General features: G+C 34.7%; 1 protein-coding gene across 2 annotated transcripts in view; it reads right to left on the bottom strand.

The window, feature by feature from the left end:
- TXNDC16 (thioredoxin domain containing 16) overlaps positions 1-21,704 on the bottom strand; it is a 137,383-nt gene that overhangs the window by 30,661 nt on the left and 85,018 nt on the right. For both annotated transcript variants that reach the window (XM_047079652.1, XM_047079651.1), the window contains exons 15-19: positions 17,738-17,906; positions 17,255-17,391; positions 10,163-10,247; positions 8,386-8,524; positions 4,185-4,345 (exon numbers count right to left, since the gene is read on the bottom strand). In XM_047079652.1, coding sequence (XP_046935608.1) covers positions 4,185-4,345; positions 8,386-8,524; positions 10,163-10,247; positions 17,255-17,391; positions 17,738-17,906 — 691 coding nt within the window. The remainder of the gene's footprint in view (positions 1-4,184; positions 4,346-8,385; positions 8,525-10,162; positions 10,248-17,254; positions 17,392-17,737; positions 17,907-21,704) is intronic.

Genomic DNA, 21,704 nt, shown 5'->3' with positions numbered 1-21,704 from the left:
AAGAATGAAACTAGTCCACTTTCTTACACCATTCACAAAAATAAACTCAAAATGGAAAAAGGACATGAATGTGAGACAGGAAACCATCAAAACCCTAGAGGAGAAAGCAGGAAGGAACCTCTCTGACCTCAGCTGCAGCAATTTCTTACTTGACACATCCCCAAAGGCAAGGGAATTAAAAGCAAAAATGAACTATAGGGACCTCATCAAGATAAAAAGTTTCTGCATTGCAAAGGAAACAATCACCAAAACTAAAAGGCAATGGACAGAATGGGAAAAGATATTTGCAAATGACACATCAGATAGAGGCTAGTATCCAAAAATCTATAAAGAACTCACCAAACTCCACACCTGAAAAACAAATAACCCAGTGAAGAAATGGGCAGAAAACATGAATAGACACTTCTCTAAAGAAGACATCCAGATGGCCAACAGGCACAAGAATAGATACTCAACATCACTCCTCATCAGGGAAATACAAATCAAAACCACACGGAGATACCACCTCACGCCAGTCAGAGTGGCCAAAATGAACAAATCAGGAGACTAAAGATGCTGGAGAGGATGTGGAGAAACGGGAACCTCTTGCACTGTTGGTGGGAATGCAAACTGGTCTAGCTGCTCTGGAAAACATTGTGGAGTTTTCTCAAAAAATTAAAAATAGATCTACCCTATGACCCAGCAATTGCACTAGTAGGTATTCATCCAAGGGATACAGGAGTGCTGATGTACAGGGGCACTTGTACCCCAATGTTTATAGCAGCACTTTCAACAATAGCCAAATTATGGAAAGAACCTAAATATCCATCAACTAATGAATGGATAAAGAAATTATGGTTTATATATACAATGGAGTACTACATGGCAATGAGAAAGAATGAAATATGGTCTTCTGTAACAATGTGGATGGAACTGGAGAGTGTTTTGCTAAGTGAAATAAGTCATACAGAGAAAGACAGATACCATATGTTTTCACTCTTATGTGGATCCTGAGAAACTTAAAAGATCATGGAGGATGGGAACGGGAAAAAAAAAAAGTTAGGGAGGAAGCCAAACCATAAGAGACTCTTAAAAACAGAATAAACTGAGGGTGGTGGGAGGGAGGGGAAAGAGGGTGATGGGCAGTGAGGAGGGCACCTGTTGGGATGAGCACTGGGTGTTGTATGGAAACCAATTTAAAAATGAATTTCATATTAAAAACATATTTTTAGGGGCGCCTGGGTGGCTCAGTTGGTTGAGTGTCCGACTTGAGCTCAGGTCATGATCTCACGGTCCATGAATTCAAGCCCCACATCAGATACTGTGCTGACAGCTCAGAGCCTGGAAACTGCTTCAGTTTTTCTGTCTCCCTCTCTCTCTGCCCCTCTCCCAAGGCACTCTGTTTCTCTCTCTCTCAAACATTAAAAAAATTAAAAAAAAATTTTTTTTAAGATGCCCAGCTTTCCTGAAACATCACATTCCACATTATGGAAAATAGTGTTTTAATGTGAGATACCTACAAAGATAATTACCCTGGGGGAAATTTGTCTTAAGCAGTAGACTGTCAGTGAACTCTTCATAGAAAAAAATGTACACTGCCTCATTCTTCTAATTTTTCAAATAAATTAAAAAATGAACTTTTCATGTAATGCATTTGAACAATGGATAGTGTGTAGATATGTGAACTGTGTTCACAGACATTAAATGTACACTCACACTCCTTCTCTCTCAAAATAAATAAAAATATAGAAAAAAGAAAGGAAGAAAAATGCCAAAGTATCACAATGTTTATTTTTCTCTATTTGCCAAATTTTCCTCAATGGACATCAATTAATTTTTTTTAAGTTTGTTTATTTTTAGAGAGAGAGCACACAAATGAGATAGGGGCAGAGAGAGAAAATTCCAAGTAGACTCCACACCGTCAGCACAGAGCTCGATGCCAGGCTCAGTCTCACAAACCATGAGATCATGACTTGAACCAAAGCCAGACACTTAGCCCGTTGAGACATGCAGGGACCCAAATTACTTTAAAAATGAGAAAAATTACTACGTCTCAAAATCTGCATGACATGAAAGCAAAGGCAACAAAAGTAAAATAAATAAGTGGGACTACATCCAATTAAAAAGCTTCTGCATATGGGTACCTGGATGGCTCAGTCGATGGAGCTTCTGACACCTGATTTGGGCTCAGGTCATGATCCCAGGGTCAAGGGATTGAGTGCCAAGTCAGGCTTTGTGCTGAGCATGGAGCCTGCTTAAGATTCTCTCTCTCTCTCTCTCTCTCTCTCTCTCTCTCGCTCTCTCGCTCTCTCGCTCTCTCTCTCTCTCCCCCCCCTTCCCCCACTCGCTCGTTCTCAAAATCTTCTATAGACAAAGGAAACCATCAACTAAAATAAAAGGTAAACTGTGGAACGAGAGAAAATATTTGCAAATCACATATGTGGTAAGGGGTGAATATCTAAATGAGGGAAGAACTCACATAACAGCAAAAAACACCAATAATCCAATTAAAAATGGGCAGAGGAACTGAATAGACATTTTTACAGAGAAGACATAAAGATGGCCAAAAGGTACATGAAAAGATGTTCAAGATGAGTAATATTAAGGAAATTCAAACCAAAACCACAATGAGATATCACCTCAAACCTGTTAATATGGCTGGTATCAAAAAGACAAACGATAACAAGTATTGTTGAGGATGTGAACAAAAGGGAACCTTCAAGAACTGGTGGTAGGAATGTATATTGGTGCAACCACTGTTGAAAACAGAGGAGGTTCCTCAAGAAATTGAAAATAGAACTACCATATGACCTAGCAATTCTACTTCTGGGTATGTAGCCAAAGGATATAAAAACAAGACAGTAAAGAAATGCATGCATTCCCATGCTTATTGCAGCATTATTTGCAATAGCCAAGATACAGAAACAACCTAAGTGTCTGTCAACAAATGAATGATAAAGATGGAATATTATTCAGCCATGAAAAAGAAGAAAATCCTGCCATTTGCTACAACATGGATGGACTCAGGGCATTCCACCAAGTGAAATAAGGCAGACATAGAAAGACAAATACTTCTACGTGAAAAGTCTAAAAAAGTCAAACTCACAGAAACAGAAGAAAAGTGGTTGCTGGGGACTGGGGGTTGGGAGAAATAGGAAGAGGATGGGAAAAGGAACAAACTCTCAGCTGCAAGATGAATAAGGTCTGATAATCTCATGTATAAATGGTGACTACAGTTGGTAATGCTATATAGTTGAAATTTGCTAAGACAACAAAACTTAAATCTTAGTCCCCCTCCCCCCGAAAATTAAACATATATATATACATTTTTAAAGTCCCCTGCAATTACCACATTCTTATCAATAAGGTTGCTTACATTTGTGATGAATTGTTTTATATATTTGGGGCTCCCGTATTTGGCGCACAGACATTTATAATTGTTAGCTCTTCCTGATGGATAGACCCTGTAATTATTATATAATGCCCTTCTTCATCTCTGGTTACAGCCTTTAATTTAAAGTCTAGTTTGTCTGATATAAGTATGGCTACTGCAGCTTTCTTTTGACTTCCAGTAGCATGATAGATAGTTCTCCATCCCCTCACTTTCAATCTGAAGGTGTCCTCAGGTCTAAAGTGAGTCTCTTGTAGACAGCAAATAGATGGGTCTTGTTTTTTTATCCATTCTGATACCCTATGTCTTTTGGTTGGCGCACTTAATCCATTTACATTCAGTGTTATTATAGAAAGATACGGGTTTAGAGTCATTGTGATGTCTGTAGGTTTTATGCTTGTAGTGATGTCTCTGGTACTCTGTCTCACAGGATCCCCCTTAGGATCTCTTGTAGGGCATATATACACATTTTTAAATGTTTGATGTAATGAATATGTTACTTAGATGGAGGAATCCTTTCAAAATGTATACATGTATCAAATCACCACAATGTACACTTTAAATATCCTAAAATTTTGACAATTACACCTCAATGGATCTGAAAAAAAAAATACCAGTCAACAAAATAAAATTCATCGTAGAAAAGAATTCAATCTAAAACAAGGTCATCTTTTGGTTACTAAAATATCCTGATAATATATACACTGGTCCCATATTAACTCCAAAGGACAGTTAGAGAGTTTCATTTCCTAATGAAAATGTAGTAATTACAGTTTCTTACCTTTTGCATATTAAAAAATAAAAATATACTTACAGATTTAACCAGCAAGGGGTAAGTGAATCCAAGTGTTTCTCTTTTACCAGCGTCAATATTGCTTTTGTATACTGAGGATTTATGCTGCCATCACTGAATAAAATAAGTAATGGTTTCTGAAGTCTTAAATAAACAGGAAGGTTTTCCACAGTTATTTCTGGCTATTAAAAAAAAAAAGAAAAAAACATGGAAAATGATGAGGCATAAAATAGAAAATAATGTTCAGATCAATCATGCAAGTTTAGTCTATAAAATGTAATTAAAACATATTTTAAGTGGAGATTTTGCTTTACTGACTAAACCTGTCACTATCAAGAGCTTTTCATTTTTTTACAATTTTTAAAAATGTTTATCTTTGGGAGAGACTGACAGAGAGAAAGGGAGGGAGAAAGTGGGGTAGGAGCAGAGAGAGAGACACACACACACACACACACAGAATCTGAAGCAGTCTCCAGGCTCTGAGCTGTCGGCACAGAGCCTGACGCAGGGCTCAAACTCACAAACCACCAGATCATAACCTGAGCCAAAGTTGGACGCTTCACCGACTGAGTCACCCAAGCACCCCTCAAGAGCTTTTTATTTAAGCCCACTTTATCTTAGTGAGTTATTTAAAAAAAAAAAAAAGTACTAATTTCAAAATAACTTAAACTCCCTGTTTTACAAGGATGTAACACTTCTAATAACTTCCTATGCTAAAATCTGGACCAGATTAGCCAACATGTGACATATGACAAACAAAACTCTTATTGTATCTAACATAAAATTTTTGAAAAAAGAAATGCTGATATTTAAAGATATCTTTCAACATCTGTGATTCCTTAAAAATCTTATTTTGTTTCAATATTATAGATTTTAGTGTAATTAATATTATAAAAAACATGTTTAAACAAATAAAAATATCAGTCTCATTTCTTTCCTTTTCTTTTCTTTTTTTTTTTTTGGTTTAAGCTAAATACCAGGCTCTGGTATGTAGTTTTCCTTATTTAGTTCTCAGAGCCACTTTCCTCTGTCAATTCTCTTTTTTCTTCTAATTCTTTCTCTTACACACTCAAAATCCTCTTCTTATACGTTCCTCTTTCATGACTTAGATCTTAGATCCTCTCTTCTCCAAATTTCCCTATGTTGTCTTCTTATATTAACCATTATCTTTCATCATCTTTCATCTTCTATACGAGTTCCATCCCCTTCATAAAATTGACACATCTCATCAGGCTAGCAGATCTCCTCACTCTGAACAGATTTGACACATTAAGGGAGATAGAGCCACCTGAACTACAAAGCTCAAGATATGATGCTGGATACTGAATCAAAAAGAACCAAGATACTTTACTTTCCCTGCTCTCAAAGAGCTCATACTTTAGAGGAGGAGACAGGTACACAAACTGCTATGATCCAAGAAAGAATTAACGTATGACAATAAAATTAAGCTAAGAAAACAAAGTAGGGAAGCTCATGGATGATTTCAGAAGTATATTTGATCTGGTCTTGGGGAAAAACCAAGATCTTGACAGAATAAGGTATGTGCCAGAGCCAGGATTCCAGATATAGGGAGCATTGTGGGGACAGGCAGAGAGGTGTGAAGGGATACATGCCATCTGGTAACAGTAGGAGTGAAGCATGCCAGACTTAGGCATGCAAGAGGCAAATGTGGCCATAAGACCAGATGGTAAAATGTCTTGGTAGGTTTTCTAACTCCCAGGAATACTGAGAAGATCTGGAATCAAATGAGTGACATGGTTAGGTCTGTTTTAGAAAGATGACTAACTAGAATACACATTTGTGAAAAGACACACAGGTGACACATTTCAGGGAAGAAAGACCAAGAGGTCTGTGGAGAAAAGATCAGAAACTTCAATTTTGGAATCATCAGCTGGTATAATGATAGTAGAAATTATGGGTATGGATAAAATTTCCTAAAGAAAAAACAGCGAAAGAAGAAAAAGGGGTTGAAGATGTAATTCTAGAGTGGCCAGAGGGTTGAAGGAGGTATCTGGAATTGCAAAAGCCAGAAGAATAGAGAATTTTGAGAAGGAAAAGCATTGTCAATGGTTTTGGTTGCTACTTACAGGAAAGGTCATCAAACATGGTAACTGGAAGGTGTCCTTTGGCTATTTGAGTATACAAGAGGATGTAACTTATGTATAATAAAACCATAAAAAAGGAACTCAATGTATCTGAGAAAAGTGCTAGAACTATTTGTTCAGAAGGATGTTTAAATATGACAGCCTTGGATAGATCATTGCTCATGTAGTTAATTATCATGTTTTTCAGATTTGGGCATATTTCCCTGGCCTAATTTGTCATCAGGTTCATCATGCCATATAAAAAATGTTTACTGTCTGGCCATCCAGTCCTCTTCCCTGTCCGGATGAAGAAACCAAAGTCTTTCTAGTACTTCAGTGCAGGCCAGGAGATGAGCTTGCAGCTGGCTGGCTGCTACATACTCTCATTTAAATCTCCCAACACAGAGAAGCTTTAAGAAATGTAACAACCACTTGAGGGTTTTAGAATTTATGGAAAGGTCATAAACTAAAAGCAAAACAATTTTTATTATAGCTGTTCAGTTTTTAGTTGAATGCTGCAAACCAAAACATTGTAAACTGAAATACTGCCACAATGCTTATCACATGTGCCTTAAAAATAAACAGATTCTGATAGTTGTTAAGTTTGCCCAAACTTTCTCAGCCATAAAGCATCTAATCTTAACAAAAAAATAGATACCAATTTTTATATATTACGCAAAGATGAAAGAGTAAAATGTTCAAATTTCCTCTTGTACAAAATAGGAATAAGTATTAGCAGCCTTAAACATATACACGCCCTCTGGACTAGCAATTCAAATTCTGTGAATTTACCATGATTATGTAATCATGGAAACACCCAAAGATTATCCTCAAGGTTGGTCCCTGAGTAAAACAAAACTAAAGACAAATATTCAACAACAGGAAATTAAACAAATTGTGGTTTTTTAGTACAACAGAATATTATGTAGATACTAAAAAAACATTACGTGTGTGTCTTCATTTCTTGATGGAAATATCTCTTAAGATAAAAAGACAATCACATATATACACATGGGATTTTTTTTAAGTTTGGGAAAATATTTCCCCCAATTTTAAATTTGGTTAAAGAGGTTACAGTTGATTTCAATTTTCTTCTTTCATAGTTTTCTGTATTGTCTGGGAGAAAAAAGGTAAAGGCTTATAATAATTCCAAAAATATTACACTATGTTTATGGCTAAATAAATATTCATTTAATATGTCATTGAAGACAAAAATGTCACTTTAATAATTTGGAAAACTACATCATGAAAATATTAATGATTTGACTAATTACAACCTGTAACTTGAATGGGGGAGGGAACAGAACCAATGCCACAAAACACTTAATAAAGGCTACAGCCATTAATTTAACCTAAAATGTAATGTCATTTAGATTATCATGGCAAGAAACATAGTAACAGGAGGATGGTCATTATTTACTGCTGATTATAATGCGTATGTCACTTGAGAAATATAGAAAAGCATAAACTTGTTACACTCTAGCTATGTTTAATATAAATGCAAAAACAAGTGAAATCAAGAAATGCACGTTAAAAGTGTTATGCCCTTGAATCCACTATTTTCAAAGGAAGCACTGGAAAAGGCCTTTCATAAGACACTACTTTGTTCTAAAACTGTATAAATAAGAATCTTAGCTAACATTTGTTTAATGTTTACCAGTGGCCAAACACTACCCAAAACACTGTACACAGGTCTCATTTGGTTCTCATGATAAGTCTCTGCAGCAGGTACTACTACCAACTACATTTTACACATGTGGAAAGTGAGGCACAGAGAAGTTAACAAAGAGCCAGTAAGGAAACAAGCAATGATTTAAACTTAGGCAGTCTGACTCCCCAGAATCCATGTGCTCTATACCAAGTTTCAGCTTAGATTGAGTACTTCCTTCAACTAGCCATCAGCTACACTAGTCTCCACAATAAAAAAAATAATCCAAAAACATGTAAACTTTTGGCAGTGGACTACGAAGCTATATCATAATGAGTGAACAAAACAGAGCAACCCAATGAATTTTCAGCTCATAAAACATCATGCCCTCTGCCAAAAAAAGCTGGAAAATTGTGTATTAAAATATACTATTTTTAACTCTTCTAGATTCTCTATTTCAAATAATATCCTTATTATAAAATACACTCACAAATGTCTCCAGTAATGCATTTGTCACTATTTGAACTATGTCTTGCACACGGGAGTTAGCGAATGGAATGCTCTCTACTTTGCCCTCTTTGTGTCTGGCCAGCAGCAGAGCTGGAAGTGTTGCCCCATATTTATTTGACCTGTGGAGAAACGCAGTATTAAAATTTCCAATAAAATATAGCAAGTCATCAAAAACAAATAATTACACCAAGAGGTCAGATTGGGAGGCAGCAAATGAGAAGCCCTACTACTAAGGAAGAAATGAACTCAATTTGCAGGCAAATTTATCTTCTTTGTGAGGCTGTCTGAAGAAATTTAGGAGCCTTGACAACCTAGATTAAAAGAAAGCAACATATAATAATCTAGACAGATTCTTTTTTTTTTTTCTAGACAACTTACTCATCAAGAAAATGTCTAAATAGGATTAGGAACATACTGAATGGTTCTCAATCTTTTTGGACTGCTCACCATACTGCTAAGCAAGGAGACAAGCATTTATTAGAAACCTACTATTTGCCAGGCACTCTTTTAGATGCTTTTAGTTTTCACTTAACCCCAGAACAGCCCTATAATGTAGGCCACTATCACCCCCATTTTATAGATGAGGAAACCAGGACTCAGAGAGTGATAAATGGCAGAGACAGGATTCAAACTGAGGTGCCCCAGATATAAACTCTATGCTCTCTCCACTGTAACACAGCCTAAATCTGCTCCTTCTTACCACTACTTTTGCTAACTAAACTAAAGGGAAATCACTAGACAGAAAAAAATGATTTCTGTAAAACCACCTCTGAAGTAGTCACATTTATATGATGTAAAAACTGATGCTAGAACCAAGTATAAACATTATAATATTATAAACATTAGTGGACAGTCCAGCCTTTAGATTACCTCTTAAGCTGATCAGTTGGTTATAAATAAAACATACTCTGAAAACTACTGGTCTAGCGCTTTGGATCTTAGTTAAATGCACAATGACAGCAGAACAGAACATAGTGGGTGACTATCCATGTGTCAGGTGAATAAGTCTCTTATTTCTTAAAGATCTGGAGTTCAGTATTTACTTTTCAAAAGTCATTGACTTCATGGGCAGAAATGGAGCTTGATCATCAAAAGTATACATCACCAGTGTTCATGATGGATGATTTAAGCTCAGAAATCACAATTAGGAATATTATAATAAGCAAGATAAACTAGGGAGGGGGCTTACCAACTCCATCTGGACCTGAAAACAAGCCATTAATGCAGAATGTGATATAGATGTATTACTGTATGTATTGTATATGTAATAATCTCCAAATGTTCAGTCCTTCATTCTGAGGCAAGTGAAATATCTGAGTTCCACATTCTACAAATAAAGCAACTTACATGGCTAAAAGAGCAACAACATGGGGAAATTCTCATTTTTATATATACCTTGGTGGCAAATCAAAACCTGGACACTTGAAGAAGTAAAATTCCCCCCAAAACTATGACAATTTCAGAGAACCACAGTTGCAGATAATAGAACCCAAACCAGAAAAATTTTTATAGAAAGATAAAGTATTATGAATCCAAGGTTGCCCCTGTAGGGACTCTAGCCTAAAGCAAAAGAGTATCTAAGAATTCTAAATAGCCAGATGCTGCTACCCAGATCTTCTTACAAGGAAATTAAACATTTAATTAAAAATCAAAGTTAGTTATATTGCTGCCCTATTTTCCTTCAACTGTGTAAAAACTAGCAATGTATTATTTTGCAAACTTCTTCCTCTCTAAAATTAGAAGACCAATAAACTTACAGTATCAAAACATCTTCTTCAGAATAAATTCCAGTGATAACACATCCTCTTAGGTAGTTTCCCGCTTTGGTGAAATCTTCTTTTGCTATAAATACATAGACAAGACAAAAATCTGAAACCTTTAAAATTATGTGTGCTATTCAACCGATGGACAGATTTATAAATGATTGTGCTTTATTAGAAATTAATTATAAAGATAAATATTTACAGGTAGATCTTATATAACTTAGTGGTTCTAAAATCTGTGTTCTTTTTATGACATTTGATTACTATAGAAATGTAAATTGATATAATGCAATTATGGTTCCCTAAACAAATGTACTGTAAATGTGATTTATCAGATTTACAGCACTCTAATCATACAGAGTTACTGAATAAATATTTATTGCTTCTTAATTTACACTCTAAGGTGGGTAAATAGAGTTGGTTGCCTTATATATAGTTTGGAAAGAGAAGGAGATATGTGAAATAATGTGCGCACTGTCATTACAAAATCTAAAAGTACCTATATGCACAGAAAAAAATAGAAGATTAGAAATTATAGTCCTTTAATAATGTCTGTGTTAGGATTCTGCAATTATGAGGGATTTGTATCTTTTTTTATTTCCTGTATTTTCTGTAATGTGTTTTTGTTACTTTTGAACTTTGATTAATTTATGCGTCAGTCTTTTCTCATTTGTTAGGATATTTAAAAATTATTATTTCTATAGCATTCTGAATACAGTATCATAGGTAATAGTATATTCTGATTCATGTTAATGACTATCTTATAACCAAGAAGCAACTGTGAATTAAATACTTGCAGACCAATGAGAAAAGAGCAGAGGAAAACTTATATAAATGATGTATTCTTGCCAAGTGAAGACCAAATGATAATTTAGCTCACTACAAGGAAGGTTCATGGCAGTTCAAACAGAAAATTCATGATGGAAGAATTGAGTCATAAAGCACCTCGTGCTCTGGATATGCTGAACCCAAAAGATCTGTACCTTAGCAGTCACGACTATATCTCTGGTGTGAGCATCAGCACTCTTACCATCAGGTAACCACAAGGTTATGTTCTCTAAAAAGGATGCATACTTTCCACAAGACTGAGAAACACTGCAGGAAAGCCAACTTACTAAAGTGGCACAGTCAGCTAGTAGGCAGCATTCAGAGCTATTTATAACCATGAATTTAATGAGAAACTGTTACTATCACAGAAAATATTTTCTAAAGCCTGTGTTACACCAAAGCAGAAAAGGTTCATATGAAAAAAACTGGAAAGAACTGAGTCCCTATACTTTCATTTCTAAGAGAAAACAGAGCTAAATTCTGGTCAATAATTGATGATCATTAGCTAAAGCAATGACATAATGGAACCTGTTTCAGCTTCTTTTCTTTTTCGGTAAAGAACAGTGGAAAATTACACTAATATTTCCATGTACTTTCCTCACACAGAAGCCTCTCTACTCATGAATACGTTTCTTAAAAGGCTCTTCACAAATTTACTTGCTCATAATGGAAGCATTTAAGACTGTAGAAACATATCCACTTCTACTAAACCAGACTGCCAGTTATCCTCTGAACACTTAAAACCAAGCATATTCTCCTCCTTGGTGAAAACAGCATATATGTCACAATATACTGCAACCCCAAGTATAAAAAAATAATCAGTTAATCTAAATAAAAAGGTTTTTAAATCACAATAAATGTATCTGGGATGTAATAATAGTTATAATATTTAGTTGTGTAACTATAAACATGTTTTAATTGCATAAAATAAATACAGTAGTTTAGCAATACTGTTTTCCCACTATCACATTTTATTGAATAGTTACATTTATACACACACATATATACACATACTACTACACACACTTATTTTTTTAGCTCTGTCAACAAGAGTTGAGAAACAAGAGCCCTCCAGTAACTAAAAGCACTCCTAATCCCTAGATCTTGGTTTCTGAATTCAATGTCCCACTAAAAGGAACCTAGACTCTTGGAGAAATGGCTGATCCCACAAATGAAACTGGGAACATCTTGTGCCAAAAGGACATACTGAAAGAATGACGGAGACACGTCAAAAGGACACAGGAGTCAGACTGAAGGGGCTCCCACTGACCAAATCTGAGATGTTAGCAAATGAATGATTATAACTGATTATAACCCACTGAATAAAATAAGAACTCAGGTGTCCATACTGAAAAACAAATTAGAAGGAAAAGCTCTTACAGAAGAACTATTTGAGTATGTATATAGAAGGAATAGGGAGTTAGAAATTTTCCACTGGCAACCATCATAGTGATAGCTCTTTCAAGCAATGGATTTCAAGCAATGGAACACTGGAGTGCAAAAGTATAATGAGAAACAGGACGTTTACAAAGTCTTACATTCTATCCCCACAACATAATTACAGAGGGAAAAAAACAGAGAGAGACCTCGCAGATACAACAATGGACAAAGGAGACATTTTCGCCCTCATTGAATTCGCATTATATTAATCTTTAAATCATTAGAATCGGGGCACCTGGGTGGCTCAGTCGGTTAAGTGTCCGACTTCGGCTCAGGTCATGATCTCACAGTTCGTGAGTTCGTGAGTTCAAGCCCCGCGTTGACGGCTCGGAGCCTGGAGCCTGTTTCAGATTCTGTGTCTCCCTGTCTCTCTGCCCCTCCCCTGCTCATGCTCTGTCTCTCTCTGTCTCAAAAATAAATAAACATTAAAAAAATTTTTTTTTAAATCATTAGAATCTACATGAACAATAAATCAGTATCTGATATAACATAACTGCACAGTAAATGTCAGTAGTTATATTTATGAGTCAAATACAAATGTACATAAAATGTTAATGAATTCATAGTAGCCTTTTACTGTTACACATTTTCTCATTCAATAGATATTGAAAGTACAGTAACTATCACCTGGACATCTGCAAAAAACAAAAACAACAAAAAAGAGAAATGAATACCTGACTGAAAAGTCTGAGAACAATCAATCTAGTGAAATAATAAAAAAGCACTGTCCCCAGATTACATCATTCTGGCACAGCAAAACGATCTCTATATATTTTAACACTATACCTTTGACTTGTGTTGAGAGACAATTATATGTAAATCTTATCATTTGTACAAAATTATCATAAAGTATACTGTTCCCTGTGCTGATCTCTTACATAAAAGATATATGTAAAATCCCTCTCAGCATTTACAATCAGGGAAAAGTTTTCTCAGTGGATGAGTCAGCATCCTAACTTTTATGTTGCCATTTATCATATAACGATGATTAGCTGGCAAAAATTTCATCTTTCTGTTTCCAGTTGATACCAGATTACTTAGGGTTAAGTTTTATGATCAACTGCAGTGTTTTCAAAGTATTCTACATAATTATCCCCTACTCTTTTATGGCTTAACTCTTATTCTTGTTTTAATGATTTTATTGTATGTGTACTTTTTATTATCTAAAGACCTTAATCCTTTTTGGAAGGAGGCCCAGAGTAAATAATAAATGACAACCTCAGGGCACCAGAGGTAGACAGAAGACAAAGTCAACGGTGGAAGCAAAAACATTAGAAAGGCAAAAATACAGGAGTAAAAAATAAACTCCCTCATTTCACAATTTTTCATAAAAATACAAATGAAAAAGCTATCCCCTCTAGGATTTTGCCTTCTAAGATGGGAAGTCACAGAACACGCATTCATATTCTTATCATTTCTTTCTAGTAAGTTATGTTGGCTTTTATTTTAAAAGATTGTGAAGGCCAAGTAGAGGGGAAAAATTACTAGACAGAAACTTGTAGAAAGCAAACTTAATAAGTAGATAGAAGATAGTATCCACTATCTGTAAGTTTGATGCTAGATATGGGGATATTCTTTCCATAAAAATATCCTTGAAAGATTTTATTCAGAATTTGAAATTCATCTTAAATGAAAGAAAAGTAAGGGGGCAGGTTTGTTAGATAAATGCCAACAGCTAACATGATGAAAAAAGAAAAAACACCACTAAGGATTTTGTTGCCTAGTCAAGAAACCATCCGTATGCAAAAGCAAGAGAATAACATTCTAAGCAATATTACCAGTTAGGAAGAATGCCTTGTGTACACTTCCTTTAAAACTTATTGTAGGATATTCCTATGAAGCTAGAAAAAAATAGTCTAAAAATAGAGAAGATGTGATATCAAAAGAACACTCTAGTCTATGATGCTATCTATGTAAAACTAACAAGGTAAAATTAATTGCTATCAGCAATGTATCAACGTTGAATGAAAAAAAAAAACATTAATTTGGGGCGCCTGGGTGGCTCAGTCAAACTTCTGACTATGGCTCAGGTCATGATCTTGTTTCGTGAGTTCGAGCCCCACGTCAGGCTCCGGGCTGTGGAGCCTGCTTTGGATTCTGTGTCTCCCTCTCTCTCTCTGCCCCTTGCCTGCTCTCTCTCTCTCTGTCTCTCAGAAAATGAATAAAACATTTAAAAAAATTAAAAAAAAAAGAAAAAACATTTGAAATGCATCAAAAATAAGATGAAGTAATTGATGGATGGAAGAAGGATGGATAGATGCACAGGCATGTGCTAAGTAAGTCAAGTACAAGTTAAATGCTAATAGTAGAAACTAGATGATGGGTATATGGCTGTTCACTATAAAATCTTTCAACTTTTGCTTTAAGTTTGAAATTTTTCATAATAAAATGCTAGAAAAATGCAAAAAATTCAAAGAGAAATATATAATGCAAAAAAAAAAAAGTTCAAGAATAATGATAATCTGAGTTTACAATACAAGACTATAGAAGCCCATATAGAGAAAAAGATGACAGAAGAAATTGAAAGCATATTCCATGTAGACTAAACTAACTAAAGAGATAATAGTGAAGCATAAAACAAGCAACGGACATACAAATAAGTTGAGACAATTATGTGTAAAGGACCGAAGTTCACCTGGAAGAGTCAACAGGCAAAAAAAGGCAAACCAGAGTTGACCCAATTATATATTCAACACGTATTAAAAAACTATTATATTAGGGAGATAAAAGTGAATAAAAGAGAAAACATTTAAACAGATATATATACACACATACAGACATGGATTTAATATGGTGACAGTGGAATCAAAAAAAAAGAGGGGAAAACAGATAATTAACTATTTAGACAAAAATAGAGTTGTCTCCTAACTTCATATCATGCACAAAAAATATCTAAATGGTAAAGATTTAAAAAGAAAAAAGGTCAAAGAACACAGTCAACAAGTGGAAAGGTATTCCATGGAACAGAAAGAAATATATGCAATTCATATATATGATAAGGGGTTAATTTCCAGAATATATAAAGAATTCCTACAACTCAACAACAATAACCTGATTAAAAAATGGGCATAGGACTTGAATAGACATTTCTCCAAAGAAGATATACAAACGGCCAACAAGACATAAAAAGATGCTCAATATCACTACTTATTAGGAAAGTGAAAATCAAAACCATGATCAAATCAAACCTAACACCCATTAGGATGGTTACTATCAAAAACAAACAAACAAACAAACAAACAAACAAACAAACAGAAAATAACAAGTGTTGCTGAGGATATGGAGAAATTACAACCCTTGTATACTATTGGTGGGAATATAAAATAGTACAGCCACTAGGGAAAACAGTATAGTGGTTCTTCAAAAATTTAAAAGTAGGGCTATCATATGACACAGCAATTCCACTTCTGGGTATATATCTAAAAGAATTGAAAGCAGAGTCCTGAAGATATATTTGAACACCCATGTTCACAGAAGCATTATGCACGATAGCCAAGAGGTAAAAACAGCCCAAGTGTCCATCAACAGATGAATGGATAAGTAAAACGTGCTATATACATACAACGAAATATTATTCAGCCTTTAAAAGAAAGGAAATTCTGACATATGATACAACATGGATGAACCTTGAGGACATCATGCTAAGTAAGCCAGCCAATAAAAGACAAATACTGTATGATTCCACTTACAGGAAGTACCCAGAGTAGTCAAATTCATAGAGATACAAAGTGGAACGGAGGCTGCCAGGGACTAGGCCAACAGGGAAATGTAGAGTTGTTTAATAGGTACAGAGTTACAGTTTTGCAAAATGAAAAAGTTCTGGAGATTAGTTGTACAACAATGTATATATACTTGTCACTAGTGAACTATATGCTGAAAAATAGTTAAGATGGTAAATTATGTTATGTATATTTTACCACAATTTAAAAAAATATTCAAAGGAAGATAATATAGAGTAAGAAAATATTATAAATTAAAGCAAAAAGAAAATATACAGGTGAATACTAACTGATAAAGATGATAGAGATTTTCTATAATTGAAATCAATGGAAGAAATAATCAAAATCAATGGATTTGAAAACAAATTTTAAACTGTTAAATATAAAATTATTAAACAAAGCTAAAAACTAAACAAACTGGGGGAAAATAATTGAAACAAATGACAAGAACTTAATAACCTTAATACATAAAGATCTCATAGTAATTCATTAGACAAGCACTAAAAACCCATTTCTAAAAATGAATAACACATATAACACACAGCTTATAGAAAACATAGTTATTCTCCTTTTGGGAATTTATAAATTTATAAATTTATCCATTAAATGGTCTAAATTACACACAAAGATGCATAAATAAAAATATTCTTCACAGCAAAAAGAAAAAAGGAAAACAACAGGTGTTATTTGTTGGTAAATAGTTAAATTACAGTATATTCATCCAAATATACAGCCATAATGTTTTTGAAGAATACTAATCACATGGAAAAGATGAACCCATGTAATATTAAATAAAAACAGCAAGTTACTAACCTAGATACACAGTACTAGTCCAATTATATTAAAACATATTAATATGCTTTAGGTACAAAGAAAGGTAGGTACAAAGACAGGTACAAAGAAAAATGAGGGAAGGAATTACATCAAAATTTAATAACTCTAATTTTGGATTTTTATTTTTTCTTCAAATTTCTCTGCATTTTAAAAATTCTATAATTTGAGTTCTCTATAATTTAAAAGATACTAATTCCTTTTTAAAAGTAAAGCTAGTAAGCAAGTTTTTAACTATTACATAATTTAAAAGTTCACTTCTACTCACCTGTGGTCATGTTTGGGCTAAATAGTCCCAGCACAGACACACTAGAGTAGGGGATCAGGTCTTTATATAATTCCCCACTTAAATATTCTTCTGCTTCCTGCACAGATGTTATGTTCACTGGGCATGAAATCCTGTTGCTGGATGAATATATAACTACATTCAAAATTAATTTTTAAAGACACTTTTCAGCTTGCAAAAAATAAAAAATAAAACATATTGAACTTAGCAAACACTACATTCCACACAATAAATATCTGACAAAACAAAGACAATTAAATACTCTTGTAATTTAAAAAAAATCACCCTCATTAAATAAAATTTCTATCTCCCCAAAAGTGATGTGGATAGGCTCTCCCCACCGTTTATCCTGTTATCTCAATTCATTACTCCTTAACCTATTCAAAGTATGTCAACAAAGCATGGGAATTAGAAGGTTTATAGACCTAAAATTTTTAAAGTCTTAGGAAGAATGTGAATACTTACAGCAGGATAAATTTTAGGAGATCTTCAGCTCCTAACATACCAGCATAAGATACTGGGTGCTTGCCTTCCTTGTACATCTTTACAACTGGAAATTCAGTAACATTTTGCTTAGTACATAAATCAGACCAATCTGCACAGTTTACTCTAGTAAGCAGCATAGTGGATGTGCCTAAATAAAACGAAAATGCACATTTTATAAATATTAGTGTAGAAAACTCAGTTGGGTAGACTTGACAATATTTTTATTGTCCATTCTTATTTTAACCTCTCATCAGCATGAACTGTTTCTGCAGGACTCTCTCTTCCCCTGAGTTTTGTAACACCTTCCCCTTCTGGCTTATTTCCCCACCTCCTCTGCTGTTCTGTTTTGGTCCCTTTTGCATGTTCTTCTGACAGCAGAGATAGGAGTTCCTCAAGGCTCAGTTTAAGTTGCCTTCTCTTGTTATACACTCTCTTCCCAGACAATCTCAGTAATTATCAACAACAGAATGAATCCTATATTTATATCTTTGACCCAGCCTCTTCCTCACAGTTCTAGACCCATGTATCCCCACTGCCTTCTGTATTTCTCTTTGAATGGAAACGTCCTCAAATTCAATGTCTATGGTTTCCTGCCTATAGGCTGCCATTCTTACACAAATCAGAAAACAAAGTATCACCTTTAGTGTCACTCCATTCCTAAACTTCCATGTCTAGTCAAATCAATCAGCATGTCTTTTCCATCTTATCACCTAAACTTTATTTTAGAGTTTCAAGTTTTTATTTAAATCCCAGTTAGTTAACATGCAGTGTAATATTAGTTTCAGGTGTGGAATTTAGTGATTCATCACTTGCATACAACACCCACTGCTCACTTAAAAAGTTAAAAATAGAACTGCTTTACCATCCAGCAATTGCACTACTAGGTATTTACCCAAAGGATAAAAAGTAGAAATTCGAAGAGACACATGCTCCCTGATGTTTATAGCAGCACTATCAACAATAGCCAAATTATGGAAAGAGCCCAAGTGTCCATCGACTGATAAATGGATAAAGAAGAGGTGGTATATATAAATATATAAACACACACACACACACACACACACACACACACACACACACACACACACAGTGGAATATTACTCAGCCATTAAAAAGAATGAAATCTTGCCATTTGCAATGATGTGGATGGAGCTGGAGTATTATGCTGAGTGAAATAAGTCAGTCAGAGAAAGACAAATAACATATGATATCACTCATGTGGAATTTAAGAAGAAAACAGACCACCTAAACTTTAAATACAATTTGACCTTGGGGCGCCTGGGTGGCTCAGTCAGTTGAGCATCAGACTTCGGCTGAGGTCATGATCTCATGGTTTGTGAGTTCGAGCCCTGCATCAGGCTCTGTGCTGTCAGCTCGGAGCCTGGAGCCTGCTTCGGATTCTGTGTCTCCCCATCTCTCTCTGCCCCTCCCCTGTTTGTGCTCTGTCTCTCAAAAATAAATAAATGTAAAAAAAAAAAATTAAATACAATTTGACCTTTGAACATGGGTTTGGAATGCACAGGTTCACTTACACATGGATTTTTTCTGATACAGTACAGTACTATAAATGTATTTTCTCTTACAATTTAACATTTTTTTCTCTAGCTTACTTTCTGAAAGAATACAGTATATAATACACATTATACACAAAATATATGTTAATTGACTCTTTATGTTATCAGCAAGGCTTCCAGCCAACAGCAGGCTATTAGTAAAGTGTGGGGGAAGTCAAAAGTTACATGAGGATTTTTGACAATGCGGGGGAGTTGGTATCCCTAATCCCCACCTTATTCAAGGGTCAACTGCCTCTCACATCTGTCCATTTTTCATTACTGACTGTACTCCAGCCATCATTTCTCCTACATAATACAATAGGCTCTTACTTCGTCTCCCTGAACCTGATTATGTCTCTACCCTGAACCTAGAGATAGATATCTTTTCAAAACTCGAATCTGTTTTGGCATCAGCCAACTCCTACCAACCTTTGCCATTAGGTCTCTCTCATCCCTTCAGATCTCTGCATGTATGATCACTACAAGAAAGCCTTCTCAGACACGCTAATCTACATCAGTTTCCTATGCTCTTATGAACCATCTCCTGTCCTTGTCTCATTAATTACATACTCATTTGTGTTGTTACATGACTAATGTCTGTCTCTACGAAGAGAGCTCCTTGAGAGTAGGGACAATGTTGTTTTACTCAACACTGATTTTCACATCTAGAGGAGTCCTCCTACATGAAACACCTAAACAGTGTGTGAATAAATGACATACAGGAGACTCATATAAGGCTTCAGGTACCCCATCCTATCTAAATACTTTATTTTCTGCCTAAAAAACATATAGTAGAATCACAAATACAGATTCTTACTTGTTCTGTAAATAATATATGTAAAGTTCTCCAAAATATGTAAATTGTTAGGCAGAATGAGATCAAAACCCAAATAAAACAAGAACCACACAACTCAACTACTGAGAGTAAAAAATACACTCAATAAAAGGAAACCTTAATATTGTATCAAAGAAGGAAACTGTATCAATTTGGGATGTTTCCTAATGTAGGGTATAGCCTCACCATATAATTAAAGTTGTAAACTGAAATATTTTAATATTTTGTCACCAAAAATTTTTAAATATTAAAAATTTTTATCTTAAATAATTCTAGATTATACCACTCAGATGCAATAACTTATCACTTCAGATTTCCTGTTAGCTATCTGTTTGGTAACTCATACAGGGTGCAGTCTGTCTTATTCACCACTATATTCCTGCTGCACAGCACAATGTCTGTTACTTAGTATGTACCCAGTGAAAATTTGTGGAATGTACCCTGACATTTCTTCATGAACAAAATTTCATTTTTAACACTAAAGTATATTAAACCTGAATATTGTATGAACATATAAACAAAAATAAATCCTTATTCCTTCTGAAATTACATCTGCGAAATGACTTCTCTACAAAGTTCTTTCATCTGTTATTTTAATCATTTCATCAACAAATATCTAGTGATACTTATTCATACAGAGTACTGTATTATATAATGCCACCCAAGTATGAAATATAGAACTATTACAAATGCAGTTTTTCCCTTCAATAGGCATTCTCAACAGGTCTATCACTGCTAAAAAAGTTATTATTCCTTTGTCCCTGCAGCCCAAGTTGAAAAATTTGATGTTATCTTCAAAACTGAAAAATGAATAAAACGGGGAAAAAAGTGATAAGGCTAACTTACATTAAAGTTATCAATTTAAAATTTTAATTTTTTTCCCTATAAAATGGTTTCAATATTTAGGGGCACCTGGGTGGCTCAGCTGGTTAAGCATCTGAGTCTTGGTTTCGGCCCAGGTGGTTCATGAGTACAAGCTCCAGGTTGGACTTAACGCTGTCAATGCAGAGCCTGCTTGTGATTCTCTCTCTCTCCTTCTCTCTGCCCCTCCCACACTGGCACATTCTCACTCTCTCTCAAAATAAATAAACTTTAAAAATTAAGTAAAATGGTTTCAATATTTAATCATGTTTCAACTAGAACAGTCTAATACTCTAAGATGCCTGCAGTATTACATCCTCCATACTTTATCAATGCAGGAATTTCAAACAGTGTTCCTAATTGAAATGAAAAAACAAAACAAAACAAAAAAAACCAAACAGGTTCTCTAAGCTAGAGGCTAGGTAAGTATAAATACTTGATATTTGCTGCCACCTTGTGACTGAGGATAAAATATCCTTCATCATCTTCTACTAAGATGAAAAGTGGCTTTTCCCCACAAAGTCAAAGTGAAAGGTTATAGGACTAAATGCCCAAAGTATTAAAATATTCTCCTAATTTACAAAGTTATAGTATGGGCTTCAATGCAGACATAAAACACTATAGTTACCTATACATGTCTCTACATTAAGCCCCCTGAACTTCTAAAACACTCCATTTATCCAATATCTAATTACTA

Source organism: Lynx rufus, unplaced genomic scaffold (assembly GCF_022079265.1).
Source record: "Lynx rufus isolate CCGP_SWC_20201006 ecotype Redwood Valley unplaced genomic scaffold, mLynRuf1.p SCAF_17, whole genome shotgun sequence".
Taxonomy (NCBI): domain Eukaryota; kingdom Metazoa; phylum Chordata; class Mammalia; order Carnivora; family Felidae; genus Lynx; species Lynx rufus.
The sequence above is the reverse complement of the archived record's forward strand: the minus strand, read 5'-3'. Positions and strand labels throughout refer to the sequence as shown.